At 43.3% G+C, this 17456-nt stretch overlaps 1 protein-coding gene across 1 annotated transcript in view; it reads left to right on the top strand.

Moving 5' to 3' along the window:
• ttc12 (tetratricopeptide repeat domain 12) overlaps positions 1 to 7605 on the top strand; it is a gene marked incomplete at its 5' end in the record, with an annotated part of 37057 nt that extends 29452 nt beyond the window's left edge. The window contains 6 exon segments of the mRNA XM_083636602.1: positions 201 to 293; positions 703 to 771; positions 4014 to 4115; positions 4540 to 4627; positions 5281 to 5509; positions 7448 to 7605. Of these exon segments, the coding sequence (XP_083492728.1) occupies positions 201 to 293; positions 703 to 771; positions 4014 to 4115; positions 4540 to 4627; positions 5281 to 5509; positions 7448 to 7517 (651 nt within the window). The 3' untranslated portion in view covers positions 7518 to 7605.
• Between the last annotated feature and the right edge of the window lie 9851 nt (positions 7606 to 17456).

The raw sequence follows: 17456 nt of genomic DNA, 5'->3' as shown, positions 1-17456 counted from the left end.
AGATAGATAGAAGATAGATAGATAGATAGATAGATAGATAGATAGATAGATAGATAGATAGATAGATAGATAGATAGAAGATAGATAGATAGATAGATAGATAGATAGATAGATAGATAGATAGATAGATAGATAGATAGATAGAAGATAGATGATGATGATGATGATGTACTACTGTATGTTGTTGGTTGTTATTGCAGAAGCTGTGCAGTGCATGTGAATACAAAGAGATCCTTTATCCTATGCTTGGGCTGATCATCAACCTGTCCACTATCAACTCTACAGCCATACAGGTAAGCGAGGCGCTGATGGGTGGTACTGATGTTACCTTGACTGGTGTGGATTCTCAATTACAACAATTGAACAATCGTAGTCTAGCTGGATGTTTTATATGGCTGTGACAAACATCTGCCTCATCTCTAGTTATGTCAATATATCAGGCACCCCATTAGTTCTGTCATATCTTAGGCAAGGTTGGCCTGAACTATGATTCCATTCTTGAGTGGATCTTTGGCATCTTTAAAAACCTCAAATGCGTGTGTGTGAATGGATAAGACTCCACAACACTGACATTCAGTAGATGAGACAACACAAAGTGGAGGAGCCATTTGTGTGAACCTCGATGTGTGATTTCACTCATGTGGATGTGATCTGTAGTGAAAATGAGTTGTGTCTCTTCTCTGTCTCCTCCGGTGTTTGTAGGAGCACGCTGTTCCCCTCAGTGCTTTGTGTCTGGGCCTGCTGCGTGACCATGACGGAGGAATCATAACTGTGAGTGGAGGAACTCGCTTGACTGTAGCACTAGAGTGCAGTACCTACTGTAGCAGGACTACAAACCCCACCACCACATCAAAGTGAATTCACTGTATCATAACTCCCACTGATATTTCATAGAACAGTGGTAGACCAAGAAAAGTAAATGTATAATATTTAGCAATTTCTATAATTGTTGAAGCTTGTTGAAAAACAAGTTTCTTGTTTGTTTTTCAAACTTGCTCACAGCCTACAAAGCACAAAACAACGACAAAATAAAAGACATTTGTCTCTCGACTATTGGCCTTTCCTTCTGCTTATAAACTCCCTGGCAGTGTGCCAGTGTGTGGGAACACAGCAAGCCATATTGTTCAGAGGATCCTGTCCGCGTCATTATAGTTGATAAAAGTCCAGCTCCAGGTGCTGCTGTCTGTGCTAACAACTGTTATAGCGGGTTTATTTCCCATCTGTCTGCTGACTGTTGTCGCCCTCTGCCACTCACTCCCTGGCTGCCACTTTCTCTTCCCTGCTGTAGCTAGGCTGTCAGTCTCCTTTTTATCTCTTCTCTTCTCTTCTCTCCTCTTTTCTCCATGGAATCCCACATGGAAAGAATCTATATGAACATATATGCAACTATATGCAACCTATATGCAACCTATATGCAGCATATATGAGCATATAGGCCATATATATGCCGCATATAGGTTGCATATAGGCCAGATTTAGGTGCATATATGCGCATATAGGAGCATATAGGCCATATATATGCCGCATATAGGTTGCATATAGGCCAGATTTAGGTGCATATATGCGCATATAGGAGCATATAGGCCATATATATGCCGCATATAGGTTGCATATATGCCAGATTTAGGTGCATATATGCGCATATAGGAGCATATAGGCCATATATATGCCGCATACAGGTTGCATATAGGCCAGATTTAGGTGCATATATGCGCATATAGGCCACATTTATGCCGCATATAGGTTGCATATAGGCCAGATTCAGGTGCATATAAGTGCATATACCGGGCATATAGGTCTCCTATAGCTTCTTTATATCCACATATAGGTACTATATGTGCACATACAGGGCATATATGTCTCCTATATAGCTTCTTTATATACACATAAAGGCCCTATATGTTCATAATACAGGTCATATAGGTCTCACTTCTTTATATCCACATATAGGCCATATATGTACACAATACAAGGTATATGCCTCCTATATAGGTCATTTACAAATCTGTTTGTATACACTGTGTCATAATCCATATATACCCAGCGAGCACAAAACGTTTTTTCAACGTTGATTTTTAGTTTAAATCTGGGTGATATTGGGTTTGAACGTCTAAGACCTAATTTCACCCTCTTTTCAACCGGCTAAAATGCGGTTACAACGTAAACGTGTAAAAAAACACAATTTGGTTCATCATATTGTTAAAACATTTGTTGTAGTTTGGAATAGAGACAATATTGATAGTGTGTGAATTGGCATTTTATTGTCTTTTATTGTGTAACTGAGAGTTGAAATCTGATCTACACGAAAACTACATTTCAACGCATTTTATGTCACATGAAATATCATAAATATGGGACTATAGGCTATGTGGTGCCAGCAAAAAGCTTCCAGGACACAACTATGGTTAATAGTTTAGCGCAATACTATAAAATAATGAATTCAGTTCCTGCAGCAACGAGCATGCGCAAGTACTTACTAGCTGTGACTGACTAGACCAAAGCAAGTCTGCACCGGTCTGCACCAAGTGCGGAACGAGGTGCTCTGGGCACACTATGTTATTGTAACAGACTATACGAGGCTCTGTGTAGGCCTACCTCCTGAGTCTCTGGTGTTAAATGAAGTTAACCTCTGAAGCCGTACAGCCTGCAGACTATAGATGCACACACACACACATCATCATTTTAGTCTGTTACGATCGTACGCATCACATAAAATAACTTCCCGATCGCTGACAATTGTGGTCTACGTTGTGTGCTAGAGAGTATATAATATGCCCGGCTAACTGGTTAGTATAAGAAAATGTATAGCTCAGCGCTAGAGCGCACGGCTTGAACCTTGGAGAACGGCGTTCGAATCCCGTGTGCGCTGCTATTTTTTTTTATTTAAAATCCTACATATAGGTACATATATGTACATATAGGTTTCCCATATATGGTGCATACATAAAATTGGCCGATTTCCTATATTATATGTACATATAGGTACATATATGTACCTATACATATAGGTACATATATGTACATATAATATAGGAAAACGGCCAATTTTATGTATGCACCATATATGGGAAAACTATATATGGCCCTATATTAAAACATATAGGGTACATATAGATTCTTTCCATGTGGGATAAACCACACCCAGGCTGTGAAGTAGAGCTGATTGCTCTTCAGTACTCTGTACAGCACTTTGGCCCTCCTCTGGTTGTTTTAAAGCGCTTTAGAAATAAAGTTGGATTGGATTGGATTGGAAGTAAGCAGTGCAGGTTTACAGTAGTACACTAGAGGCCGTCTGTTGAGGGCAAGGCTAAGCAAGGAGACTGATTTTATCTCTGTGTGTGTGTGTGTGTGTGTGTGTGTGTGTGTGTGTGTGTGTGTGTGTGTGTGTGTGTGTGTGTGTGTGTGTGTGTGTGTGTGTGTGTGTGTGGGTGTGTATGTGTGTGTGTGTGTGTGTGTGTGTGTGTGTGTGTGTGTGTGCGCGCGCGCGGGAGTGCGTGTTTCTGCGGCTTATAGCCGCTCTCCATAGCAAAGTCTGGGCGAGATTGCCCATGGGAGCTGAGGAAGTGAATTCTCCATTCATTTCATAGACATTTCTTAAAATCCTTATTTAAAGAGTGTTCGATCATATCTCTTGTTCCTGTATCCTCAGCATATCTCTGTTGTTCTCTGTTGTTCCTGTATCCTCAGCATTCTATCTTATCTCATTGGAAAGCCTGTTTATTTCCCTTTACAGTGAGGCCCCATTTGTACAGTGGCAGTTTTCTCTCTCTCCTTTTCTCTGCTTTTTTCCTACCACACTCTCTCATTCCCTCTGTCTCCACTAGGACTCTTTCTCTATTTTCTCTATTCTCTTTCTCATCCAACTCTCTCCCCCATAGAAGTTGTCTCTTGGTCATCTGCTATTGTCCCTCTCTTTCACTATTCTGTCTTTTCCCTCCACCACTCTCCCTCTGCTTTGTGTCTATTCTCATATTCTCTCCTCTTGTAATGCCAGCATTGTCTCTGTCCTCCAGAGAGCCACAGGCGTGCTGAGCACTGTCCTCCCTCAGTCCCCTGCTGCGGTTCAGCATGTCGTCCAGGGGGGCCTGGTCAGGACCATGTGTCGGCTGCTGAAGGTATACATATGGCCACACCTGCCCCGGGTTAGCTACCCCAACAGTACTCACACTCAATCACCTTTATGATCTTACCAATATACTGTATCTCCAATATGGCTTTTATCACCATCTTTTATTGAAAGAAATTCAGAAAAACGCACGCATCTCTGCATGTTATGATCACCTGCAAGTGTGCTATCTGGACCAGTGATGTCATTCATGCACAAATTACATCACTGGTCCACAACTAAATGAATGCCTGCAAAACTATAGTTTTCTGATACACTACTGATGTTGTAATGATATACAAAGCTGGTTGAAAATCACCGGAGTGCTCCTTTAATCCTATTACAGGCTTCATGCAACTTTTGACTGTCATAAAGTTGCATACTGTACCTTGTACTTAATTGTTTTTGTGTCTCGCTTCCAACCCAGGGAGCAGACTACCACCAAGTATGTGATGAAGACCCTCACAGTGTGCACTGCTGGCAGTCACTTGGCACGGGAAGAGCTGCTGAAGTCTGATAAAAGTGAGAAATTATTGATTTACCACACTCTTAGATGAAGTGGTTCTGTATGGAACTTTTAAGGGTTCTATAGCTTGGTACCTATTTGGAACGTATTTGGAACCCTCAAATGGTTCTATGTAGAACCATTTCAGATGGTTCATTTAAAAGAACCCTTGGGGTTCTATATATAACCATTTTGGGGTTCTATATAGGACCACTTTTTAAAAATAAAGAAGAAGGGTTCTTTGAAGGGTTCTTTGTTGTCTTACAGAAATTGTATAGAACCTTTTTAGACATGGGGTTCTTTGGTAAATTATATAGAACCTTAGGTTTTATATAGAACGCTAATGAACCTTATTTTCTAAGAGTGTTTATGAGCTGCTTCATTAATCCTGGAATAATATTTGGATGCGGGGTGACCTAATATGCAAATGAGGTTTCTGTGTGCATATGTCTGTGCATTATGCATAATGCATAATGTGTATGCGAGTGTCTATGTGTGCTGATTATATGTTAGTTCAGGTGTGTTTGTGAGTGTGTCTGTGTGTGTGTGTGTGTGTGTGTGTGTGTGTGTGTGTGTGTGTGTGTGTGTGTGTGTGTGTGTGTGTGTGTGTGTGTGTGTGTGTGAGAACAGTGTTATTCTCTTTGTGTTGACTATTCATCGTTCTTCACAGGACTCTCCATTGTATGTGGTGTGCTGGGCTCCAGCTGTGATGAGGTGGTGTCAGGTAATGCAGCCCTGTGTCTGGCCCACTGCCTTGAGTTGGAGGGAGTTGCCAGCAGCCTGCTGGGCACTGACATTGTGGCGCTCCTGCTGCGGCACGCTGCAGGGAACTCCAAGAGGACGGCTGTGCAGCAGAATGCAGCTATCGCACTGGGGAAACTGTGCCGATCCGAGCCCAGGTGCCCTCCCTCTCACTTCACTCTATGAGCCACCTGATGGTGATTACATTTAGGATCTAGTCTGAAGGTATTCTGATACACTAGCAGGTTGTCAGGTAGCCACACTGACATTCAGCTAATGTGACGTTGAGATGTTATGGCTCTGACTTAAGGGCGGGGTTATTCCCATATAAAGCCAATTCATGACTGCTAAAGGGCCCATATTGTACTGTGCACAGTAGTGCACAGTCCTTTTGGGCATGTATATACTGTAGCAATTACTTGGTTTTCTTACACATCTTCAGCTTTGAATTAAGTTTTGAACTGAACAGCTGCCAGAGATAAGCTTATCAAGCTTATCAAGCACCTGCTTTTGAAGGCAGTAAAACAGGTGCAAGCAAGACACTAATTAGAGCCCCGGCACTGCAACACTTAAATGGATTGGAAGTTGGAAACCTTAATTAGTGTCTTGCACCTGTTGTAGTTCCTGCCTTTTAGACACAAAATGGGTGGATTGGGGGGGATGGGAAATAAGCTAATGCATGCATACACAGCTGCGGTTAAAAGCAAACCTCTAACCAACACAACAACCAAAGTACAGGGGGCACAGTGGTGCAGTGGTAGCGCTGTCGCCTCGCAGCAAGAAGGTCCTAGGTTTGATTCCTGCCTGGGCGCTGAGGGTCCCCATCCCCATGTCCTCAGTGCCTACTGCCAATGTGGGCTCGTCAAAAGGGCCTTTCTGTGTGGAGTTTGCATGTTCTCCCCCTGCTCTCCTGGGGTTTCCTCCAGATAGGAATCCCCCGCTAAAAACATGCGAACAACAACAACCACCACCAAAGTAAACAAACAAATTTAATATTAAATCCAAGAGAGAGACTACAGGTAACAAGGTAACGCCACTTACGTTGGTTGCCTAAATAGATAGATAGTCCGCAGGGCATTTCTCCAAGGTAGCTCCAGTCACCAGACGTATTTGCATATCAATCAATATAGGCTACCTAGGGAGGGGGAGCTGTGTGTGGCGATTCATCTCTCAGTCAAGAGTCTCTTAGTCAATGCCGCCCTCTAGAGGCCACCGGTAACCGTTCCACGTTATACCTGACTCACCTGACATAGAGAGCCCCAGGGATGACGTATTTTTGTAGTCGGAACACCCGGACTTCCGGGTTCTTCACTGTTTCTGCCTATGGAATTTTTGAATGGGTTTTTGGCGCGATGCTTCAAATAAGGTCTCTGGGCAACGCAAGCTTAATCAAACGCGAACCAGTGTTCAGCGGGATAATCTTCACATATGAGGACCACTTTCATGAGTTTTGAAGTGTAAATGCGAGCCCTAGAAGTAAAAAGCTCGTGCTAAGCTAATCCAGAACTACACACAGTGTCGCATAGGCTTCCACGTCACGTCACCGCTCAACCTGGAGTGTTGTTGATGTGTGAGCTGCTGTGCACTGATTACCCCGGGCTGAACCAGGTGAGGGAAAGAGAATTTCCATGTTGTCCTTTGAAGTGATGACGTTATTGACGTATAATATCCCCGTTGACTCAACAGTGTAGTCTCATTTAGCCGTTTGCTAGCTAGCCGCCCTTTTAACGCCACGTAAAAGCTTAAACACTCATAAGAGTGGTCCTCATGTGTGAAGATGATCCCGCTTCCCCCCAGCCACTCCCGCTACCCACCCCTCGAACCCCGTACCTTACTATTTCCATCTTGCTTTTGTTTGGAACTCAATGGTTAGCACCGCAGGGCAGAAAGCAACAAATAAGAGGGCCTTTTTATTTCAGCACTGTTGAATGAATGTTGAATAAAATAAAACTTCAACACATGCAGTACTTAAATGCACAATGAAGATTTGCTGCTGTAGGCAATCTTCCATAGCAACTCCCTTATGATTATGAGGGTATAATGTGTTAGTGTCCGCCCACTTTTTTTTTTACATATTTCTTTGTCTTTGTTTCCAGACATGTGACCAAACTTCGAGAACTCCACGGTCTTGAGATCCTCCACTCCTGCGTGAAGCAAATAACATGATTTTGTGACAACATGAGTTATTATCTCCTTGCTTCTTATCAATCTTGCTCTCGTCTCTCTTCTGATTTTTGTCTTTTGACTGTTGTAGCCTCGGGCACTCACCAACCTATTGAGAATAGATGCAGATTCACTGATATCACTATCATAGCTGCAGAAATGGCAGCTTTGTTTGAGTTTATTTTATACTGTTATCAATCAATAAAGGAGTGAATAATACTTCTTCATGTCCATGGCCTTCTTCAGAGTACAACAATTGAAATAAGTCTTGTACGTATTTGTGTTTTTATACTCGATTGATTTTTTTTAATTAGGTATATTACTATATTGTTTACATATATTTGGTTTTAAAATGATCAAATGAATCCAATCAAATAAAATGGAAATCACTATTCCCATAGATGCTTCAGTATTTAAAACATAATAGGAACACTTTCTTTTTTTAAGATAAAACGATTCTGCCCGTAATTGCTTAATCTACATAAACAAGGTTATAAACATAGCAGCGTTCTTGGCTGCATTTGTTTTTACACGTCTATGTGAATTTCTGGTCTGTTTCATCTATTATACTATCAATGGTTTCATCTTGTTTATTTGGATAATATTCTCAAAGACCATTCATTTTAATAGCTAAATATTAGTCCTCAATCCTTTTCTTAATGTATGGGGAAAGAAACTTAAAAGAACAGGAAAGTGCCGGGAGCAACCAAGAAGCAGTTCACTTCTAGGGGACACCGGGTATAGTTGTAACATGGGTCAGTTGCAACACTTTCAATTTCTCGAATCAGGAACAAGATACGAATCACCTCATTCACTCTCGTTGCGCGTTTGCACCCCATGGTGTGTTACAACTAACCCAGAAAATGGGGTGGATTGTTTGTGTTGCAGAGATAATAGCTACACCATTTAATACCAGACGCATGTAACTAGTTTAAATCCAATTCTGAACACAAGATACAGACAGAAATGTGAAAAATGTTACAACTATACCCGGTCTCCCCTACACAATAGTGTGAATGTGAGGCTTGACATTGATTACGCAGCATTAACATATTGGTGGTGTTTGAAGTGGGAGATATGGATTAGAGTGATGTATTCCTGTGGCTCAAGGCTGTTCATACAAGCATAAACCATGCAGGCACTCTATCAACCATGAGGGATTAACTCTTATGTAGCATGGGGAGCCGTTGTGCAGCATACTGGTGCTCAACAGCTAGTAGTGTATCACTGCCTATCACATCAGCTATATGCATGGGCCTACTATGGGATTGTACTCATGCGCACGCCAAACCAAGGGCTGTGAGCGCTATCTCTTAAAGAAGCATTTCACCCGTTAATATCTCTATATTTTGTGCCAGCCTTTTGGGTCATTTCTGTTACATTCTCTAGCATGCTTTGTTTTGATTTGAATTCCTAAAAGGTGCTTTTCTATTCAACAAATTATTGATGGAGAAACTATAATGTACCTCTCCAGCTGTGTTGGAAACCTTCTGTGGATGACAGCACTGGAAGGACAAATCCTCCCAACCTAAACAAATTACTTAGACGTCTGTTTACCGTTGCAGTAAATACTACACATACACACAATCAGTCACGTTCATGCCTAAGGGCAATTTTGAGTCTCCAAGTGACTTGACTTGCATCATGTCTTTGGAACACAAACTCACAAACAAACTCCTCAGAGATCGAGGGCTGGTGCCAGGATGCCAACCGGGGAGCCTCTTGCTCTAAGGCAAGAGTTCTAACCACTGCACCCCTGCACCCCACAAACTGCTGCCATGATACTGTTAGTTTTACTGCACCAGTAGTGACAAGTGGAACAGGAATGATGTTGGCTAGAGAGTGCATAGCTGGTTTGAAGTCCCAGTGGGGAGACTAGTGTCAAAATGCTGGTAACATTTGGGAGGAATTACATAGTGTAGGCCAGGGGTTGCCACTACCACTATGTACCAAACCAAATTTCCCAGGGAGCCTCCTGCGCATAGCAACCATTTTTTAACCCATCAAATAAAATTTGCTGATTTAAGCATGAAATAGCATCAGAAAGGCTAAATAACAACATACTGTAGCCAGGACTTCTGGTTCAAAATGGACACACACACACACACACACACACACACACACACACACACACACACACACACACACACACACACACAGAGAGTATATGTATGCATGGCAGTGTTCCATCTCTGCAAGTAGCACAAAAGAAACTATGATATTTGGTTTTATTAGGACCTACTATATCGGTCGCACCAGGCAGCTCTCAACACTTCTGAGCCTATTCCAGACATTGACCATCTGTCTCTGTGTTAACTTTAGGATAGGTGTAAGCTTAGCCAGAAGCAGAAGACCATCATATTCCCAGTGGACATGGCTTGGGCTCACTTTAAGTATTTATTATTGTAACAACACATTACCTGCCAACATTAGGCCGTGAAAACCCCTTTGAAAATGTGTTTTCCTTCGCAAAAATTCGGCCTCACTTTGGAGCATTATTTAGCTACCTTCCTGACAAGTGGGTACAGCCATGAGCACTTATACATTAGGTAAGAAAAGCCAATGGAAACTTTAAAGTGTTGGCTAGTTTCCTAGAATGTATACAATTAATCTTGATCTACCGCTAATATAAAGTTACCCACAATTCTTTTCCTGGAATTGATGGGTAATAAACTAATTAGTAATAGCAAAGCTTTTAAAAAATTAAATACTTAATTCAATAAGTATAATTAATTACTTTTCAATAGACTGTACTATGCTTTGTAATGTACGTAATAAATACCTGTAGGCCGACGTAGAGTATGGTGAGTGACAGGGAGTGTTACTGAGAAATCGAATCCATTTGTAAATGAAGTGCAGAGAACAAAAGCTCCCAGTAAGAGACGATACCAGCTGTGGGTGTCTGCAAAGCAGCGATATCTTCTGCTCAGCAGGATTACACAGTAAAAGGGACACTTATTCACTGAGGCTGAGTAAACAGGACTGAACAGAAATGAGCAGCCTTTCATGTGTCACCCTGTTTGCTTTCCTGCTTACAGGTATGTCAACATTTTGTGCTTATTTGTTAGCTACAGTAGGCTAGGCCTCTCCAACTCATCTTTGCCCTGTAAAGGTCACATGGTTAAAATACTCATATTTTATTAGGAATTGTATTATAGAATTGTGTGATTTGAATGAATGCTTTCTCTGTCTCTATTATTAGATAGATAGATATGATAGATATTAGCCATGATGAGGATGACTGTTCACAAACCGTAGCCACAATCAGTGACTCGAGTATTGCAAAAAATCAGAGCTAAAGTCTGGCTTTTGTAATATTCAAGCAATTGTCTGTCAGAAATATGAATGCAAGGCAAGGCAGTGAATTGAAAAACTATACATTTCTCATTTCCACTGAGTTTGGAATGAAAGTGTGCAAGGTTAAGGGCATTGCATATGGGCATATAGAGGTATCCGATAGTCTTTCATTTCAAAATCATGTTCTGAGTACTTGTGTGGAATAGTATAGTAAAAAAAAAATCTAACTTGAAGACGTAATCTAAATCTCAATCTTTAATTTCAGTCTCTCAAACTCCCAAAGAAAAAGAGTTACATTGCTCCTCCTCGCCCCTTCTCAGCTTGGAGTGCTTTTCAGTCTTTGGAGGGAAATCTTATTTGGGCTCGGCGACATTCATTTCTTTTTTCATTTTCCCTTATCTGTTCCTTTTCCCCTGGATTTTCTGTTGATGAAGTCTGAGTTTTTTCTTTGTTCAGCCATGGTGGCTGACTGGCTGTTTACTCAGCATTTCTACTTGACTTGACTTGACTTGACTTTTGGTTTATTCCAAACAAACCACTGTTGCTGCTGCCTGAAACATAAAACGCATTGCTCCCTGTGCTGCACAGTATTTCTTCTGTTTCTTCTCCTATCCGATACTGGGTGTTTAGAACAGCAAATGTAAAAGCTTTTATGTACGCTATAGTTGAATTGCTATTGAACGGTATATCTAGAGAGATACTAAGAGAGTCGAAAAATGGTTTATTGTTATGAAAAAGCTACAGGTTATTGCAGAGATTGCACAGAAGTTGGGCAGAGCTAAGTTTAAAATCAATCAATCCATAAAGTGTGTTCACATCAGAAAGTATCTGTTGTCAGTGTCATCTGTCATCAGTGACATCAATATATATGTGTGTGTGTGTGTGTGTGTGTGTGTGTGTGTGTGTGTGTGTGTGTGTGTGTGTGTGTGTGTGTGTGTGTGTGTGTGTGTGTGTGTGTGTGTGTGTGTGTGTGTGTGTGTGTGTGTGTGTGTGTGCGCGTGCGTGCGTGTGTGTGTGTAGGATTTAGGAGCACTAAAACTTGCAGGGAAGAGAGATGAGTGACTCATGTTTCTTTCCCTTCGTAGTCCAGGGTGAAAATGAAGATTTCCAGCATTACCACACAGAAGCAACAGAAGGCTCAGCAGTCACAATGGAGTGGCTTTTGACACGGGGAAATACAACAGTCCGTGGCACAGTGGCAAAACCTACAGAGGATAAACGCACTACAGTGGCAGTGAGGGCCAATTCTCCCGGGACGGTCTTGTTCCATCACACCACACCACTGCCCCCTTATGGTAGAACGCAAAGCGCAGAGACTTCTTCTACAGTTGCCTCACCAAGCAGAACCGGTTCTGTTTCCAGAAATGGGCCAGATTCACTGACGACAATGGAAGACAATCTATCAGGCATGAGATCTCACACTGAATCAGAAGTCCCATTGATCTCTAATTACGAGAATATTGTTTTCTCTTCCGCCGAAGCTGCATTTGAATCAATGATTAATGTCACCTCAGAGCCGGAGGTCTACTCGTCCACAGGCGCAGCGAGCGCCCCTGGTTGGCTTCACACACTGCTTGATAACAGGAAGCAGAGAAACCCTGACTCTGTTACTGTCACATTCGCTGACGGAGGGCCTGCTGTTCCACTGCCATCTGCATCTCCTCCCCGTGTAATTGATAACCTGGCCCAGCCACAAAACAACCACGATGACAAACGATCTGGAGGCAGGGATGAAATAGGGATTTTGAAATGGAAAAGAACAGAGTATTTGTTTGGCACAACACAGCACTCCGTCTTCCAAACTGATACCGCTGAAGGCTTGCTGAAAGGAACAATCATGACAAACTTGTGTTTGACCTGCCTGAACGATGGAAGTGCAGCGTCCACTGAGAAATCGGTGGCCCTGCCCGGGCTGTTAGTTGAAGGTTCCTCAGAGCCTGCCAATATGGAGGAGCTCACTTTCGATTCCAATCAGAATACAACCTCAATACCTACTTTATTTCAACAAACGGTTGGAGGACGAGAAATAATACTGAACAGAGAGATTTCTTATATTGAACATTACAATTTCTCTGTGACAGATTTAGAGAGACTGGATTACAATCTGACACATCCTCCTTTGTCCTCCAATGAAACAGTAAATCATAGTCAAAGCATTTTGAATGATTCTCTTGCCAATATGTTTTTCTCAGATACAGGAACTGTTGGACTAGACACAAAGTATATTCGTGAGATGTCAACAAAGAAGCCTTTGAGGCATAGCGATCCTAGCAAAACCTTCGTTAGTGAGAGACCAGTTTCAACCAGCAATCCTTATCACTCAAACCCACTGCAAGATGGAGAACAGGATAGGTTTGGAAAGAATATGAGCATCAGGGACCCAGGGTCAAAACTTACATTCAACAACAGTAAGATAAAAGCTTCCCGCAGTCAAGACAGTTTCTCGCCGAATTTCCAAACGGCAGTTTCCCAAAACCAAACTTCGGACATGAGCGGCGGGTCAGTGAGCGATATGTCTATCACGGTGAAGGCTCCCCACAGCATTCAAAAGAGCATTCGTCCAGAGGTCATTGATCGCAGAGATGAATCATCTGAAGCTCATAGTGGACTAACATCACCCGGCCCGAGGCTGACCACTTCTGCAGTCGAAGATCCTTCGTCTCACTCTCTGAAAGGAACAGCAAAACCTTTGATGTCTGTATTGAGCGGCATGGGCCAGCTGCCAGCTAACCACAGGTCTCAGCCCACAGATCCCCTATTGACTTCATTACCAGAGGGTTCTGGCACTGAGCTTGCATCTGCAACCACAACGAGACAGCGGACGGAAAAGCAACGATCTCAAGGACTCAGCACTCTAAACAGTATTGTTAAGCAGGCTGCGTCTTCTGTTGATTTCTCGGCGCCACCTAATCCAATTGTGAAAGAACAACATACTCAATCCTTCACTGCAACAAACGCTGTTGATTCCACAACGTTGTTTGTTTCAGAATTGAGACAGAACTTTGATGATGATGTGTCCATGTTGATTCTAACAACGCCATCAAGAAAGTCCTCTTCTGAAACATTCACACTGAGTAGACTTTTAGGGGGTCACAAGACCAGTCAGTCAATCATCACACAGGAGAGGAATTTTGATGACAGCACTGATCTCCGCGAGGGGCCTACACATGAAACCTTCATACAATACAATGGAGGTGTCACCAGACAGTCAGTAATAGTCCAGAATTTGGACCTAGGAGATAACAATAAGCGGGAGTTGACTCTAGTCGCAGCAGATGAGCAGACAGAGATTATGAGGAGAGACGGCAAGGAGGGCGAAGAAATCAAACAGCTGAAAGAGATACAGACAATGGAGGAAGAAGTGGAGACCAGGAAAGATGAAGAATTGGATAGAGATGAATCATTGAGAGATAAGATGACAGAAAGCAGGAGTCAAGAAGAGGCGGTCAGTGATGGAGGGAGGGAGAGCAATCTCAATAGAGACAGAGAAGAGGACAGGATGGAACAGGAACACAAGGCCAAGACAAGCAGAGCGGAAGATAAAGTGACTGCAGGACAGGGTATGAGACAAGAGAGAGATCCAAGAAGAGAAGCAGAAGTGAGGGACAAAGGAGACACTAGAGAAGAGGAGAGTAAAATAAATGATAATTCTAACAAAGATGACAGTAACATGAAGGAGAAGGACAGGGAGACTAGAACTGAAAAACAGAGAGAGTTGTTTGCAGAGGAAGGAGTACAGGCTAGAAGAGAGGAGACAGCAAGCAGGGAAGACGTCAAACATATCAGAGACATTGGGAGAGACAACCTGCCAAATGGTATTATGAATGCACAACATTCAGTTCTGTTTGGACTTACTACTAATTCTAAAGAACTTAACGGGGACAAAGGACACACTGTTACAAACACGTCTTTCTGCCACATTTTGATTAAACAGTTTGGAGCCGCCGAGCACAAAGGCATTCATCTGGGGGAAAATATTGCTCAAATTGTGGAAGTGAAAAATAGCGTATTTTCCCCTCAACTGACAAGCAATAATAGACCACTACAAACTCCAGGAACTCAGGAACCCGAGCGCACAAGTATGGTGTCTCTACCCAAAGAGCCATATACAGGCATTAAAGCATATCTCTCCACCCATACGGCTACTTCTACAAATCACGGGCTTACGTCTTCACTAAAACTGCAAAGTGCAAAGTACAAAGTTATTGAGGCTACACTCACTGCGACTGCCAACATACCAAAAATGGTCCCAAACATCTTGCATAGCTCATATAGAATTAGAGCTCCAAAATGTACTGAGACATTGAAGCCAACAAAATCCCCACACCGCACTGCGACTATTAAATCACTTCTCTCTGTGCTTCACGCTGCTGGGACTCTGTCTTTGCACACCACCCCACGAACGGCTGTGCTTCACGGTGCTGGGACTCTGTCTTTGCACACCACCCCACGAACGGCTGTCGTAAATACTTCTACTCGTCTCAATGCATCAGTTATTTACACTATCTCAGATCAAAGGCATCAATTTAGTAGTTCAGTGTCAGAAGAAAAATCACTCTCACAGACCACCAGTGTGATGTCTGCTGGAGAGCATACCAAACACATTCTAAAAGCACATCTATCTGAATCCAATGCCAAGGAGGACTCTTTAGCCTCTGACACGACTGAAGAAGTAATTATATCTACTTCCCTGGATGCTGCCCCGCTCCGCCATATGTCTAATGACTCATCCAGCAGCCCACCCACAGCAGAGGCCTTGTTGTCTGAGGCCCACATCTCCGTAGGCCTGTTGCTGCTTCCTGGCCAAGGACCATCTGCCCCGGAGATAACTCAGCCCCCCTCCTCCCCCTCCTCCTCCTCCTCCTCCTCCTCCTCTTCTGGTCCACCATGCTCATTCACACACTCAGAAAACGCAGCTTTGCATTCTTCTGCTGATGATAACGAGCTCAGCTCCTCACAGGCGCCGATAACCTCAACAAGCCCGGAAGCAAAAACAGATAAATTTGCTCTCCGCAGCGCGCCATCAGGATTGTTCCTGATGTTGTTCGGAGGTGACCGTTTCCCTGACAGATCGGCTTCTGAGGAAGGGATATTGAGGGCAGATGAAAGCCTCATTTACAATTCTGAATACATTCACAATGAAAGTGACCACGATGGATCCATATTAGCTACTGCTGATGAGACTGTGGACAATGACCATGTGTTTTCTGTGGAGACCTCTGCCGAAGAGAACTTGGACGGAATCAATACGCACATTGCAGAGAACAGCGATGAAAACAAAAGTTCCACTTTTACAGCACAAACAACCTGCAAGACTGCTAATAAGAGCAATGAATTCAACCTTTTGTCTATAATACCAATTGGTGGGGAGAAACTTACAGGAGAAAACACCGATGAGAGTAAGCAGACGGACCTGTCCAATGTAGAATCAGACAATGATGAAACAAACAATCGAGTGAAAACCACTAACGAGAATAACCACGAGCCATCCCAGTTAGAAGCTGCTAATGAAACAAGCAATAGATCTATTATGTTTCCAATTCAGCCCACTCGTGAGATTGAGCAGCCAATAAATGGGAAATCTGACCCTCTTAAGAACGACTTTGCTATATCTGCGGTTGAAACGAATGATGAGAGTGATAACGTAATTATTGAGTCAGGTAGCCTGTCCAGAATACAGCCTCCTGAGACAAGTAGCGCATCCAGAATACAGCCTCCTGAGACAGGTAGTGCATCCAGAATACAGCCTCCTGAGACAGGTAGTGCATCCAGAATACAGCCTCCTGAGACAGGTAGCCCATCCAGAATACAGCCTACTGAGACAGGTAGCCCATCCAGAATACAGCCTCCTGAGACAGGTAGTGCATCCAGAATACAGCCTCCTGAGACAGGTAGCCCATCCAGAATACAGCCTACTGAGACAGGTAGCCCATCCAGAATACAGCCTCCTGAGACAAGTAGCCCATCCAGAATACAGCCTACTGAGACAAGTAGCGCATCCAGAATACAGCCTCCTGAGACAAGTAGCCTGTCCAGAATACAGCCTCCTGAGACAAGTAGCGCATCCAGAATACAGCCTCCTGAGACAGGTAGTGCATCCAGAATACAGCCTCCTGAGACAGGTAGTGCATCCAGAATACAGCCTCCTGAGACAGGTAGTGCATCCAGAATACAGCCTACTGAGACAGGTAGTGCATCCAGAATACAGCCTCCTGAGACAGGTAGTGCATCCAGAATACAGCCTCCTGAGACAGGTAGCCCATCCAGAATACAGCCTCCTGAGACAGGTAGCCCATCCAGAACACAGCCTCCTGAGACAGGTAGTGCATCCAGAATACAGCCTACTGAGACAGGTAGTGCATCCAGAATACAGCCTCCTGAGACAGGTAGTGCATCCAGAATACAGCCTACTGAGACAGGTAGTGCATCCAGAATACAGCCTGCTGAGACAGGTAGCCCATCCAGAATACAGCCTCCTGAGACAGGTAGTGCATCCAGAATACAGCCTCCTGAGACAGGTAGTGCATCCAGAATACAGCCTCCTGAGACAGGTAGTGCATCCAGAATACAGCCTACTGAGACAGGTAGTGCATCCAGAATACAGCCTCCTGAGACAGGTAGCCCATCCAGAATACAGCCTACTGA

Source organism: Poromitra crassiceps (genome assembly GCF_964638095.1).
Source record: "Poromitra crassiceps genome assembly, chromosome: 5".
In the NCBI taxonomy this organism is placed as follows: domain Eukaryota; kingdom Metazoa; phylum Chordata; class Actinopteri; order Beryciformes; family Melamphaidae; genus Poromitra; species Poromitra crassiceps.
This window is presented reverse-complemented; position numbering and strand designations above follow the sequence as displayed.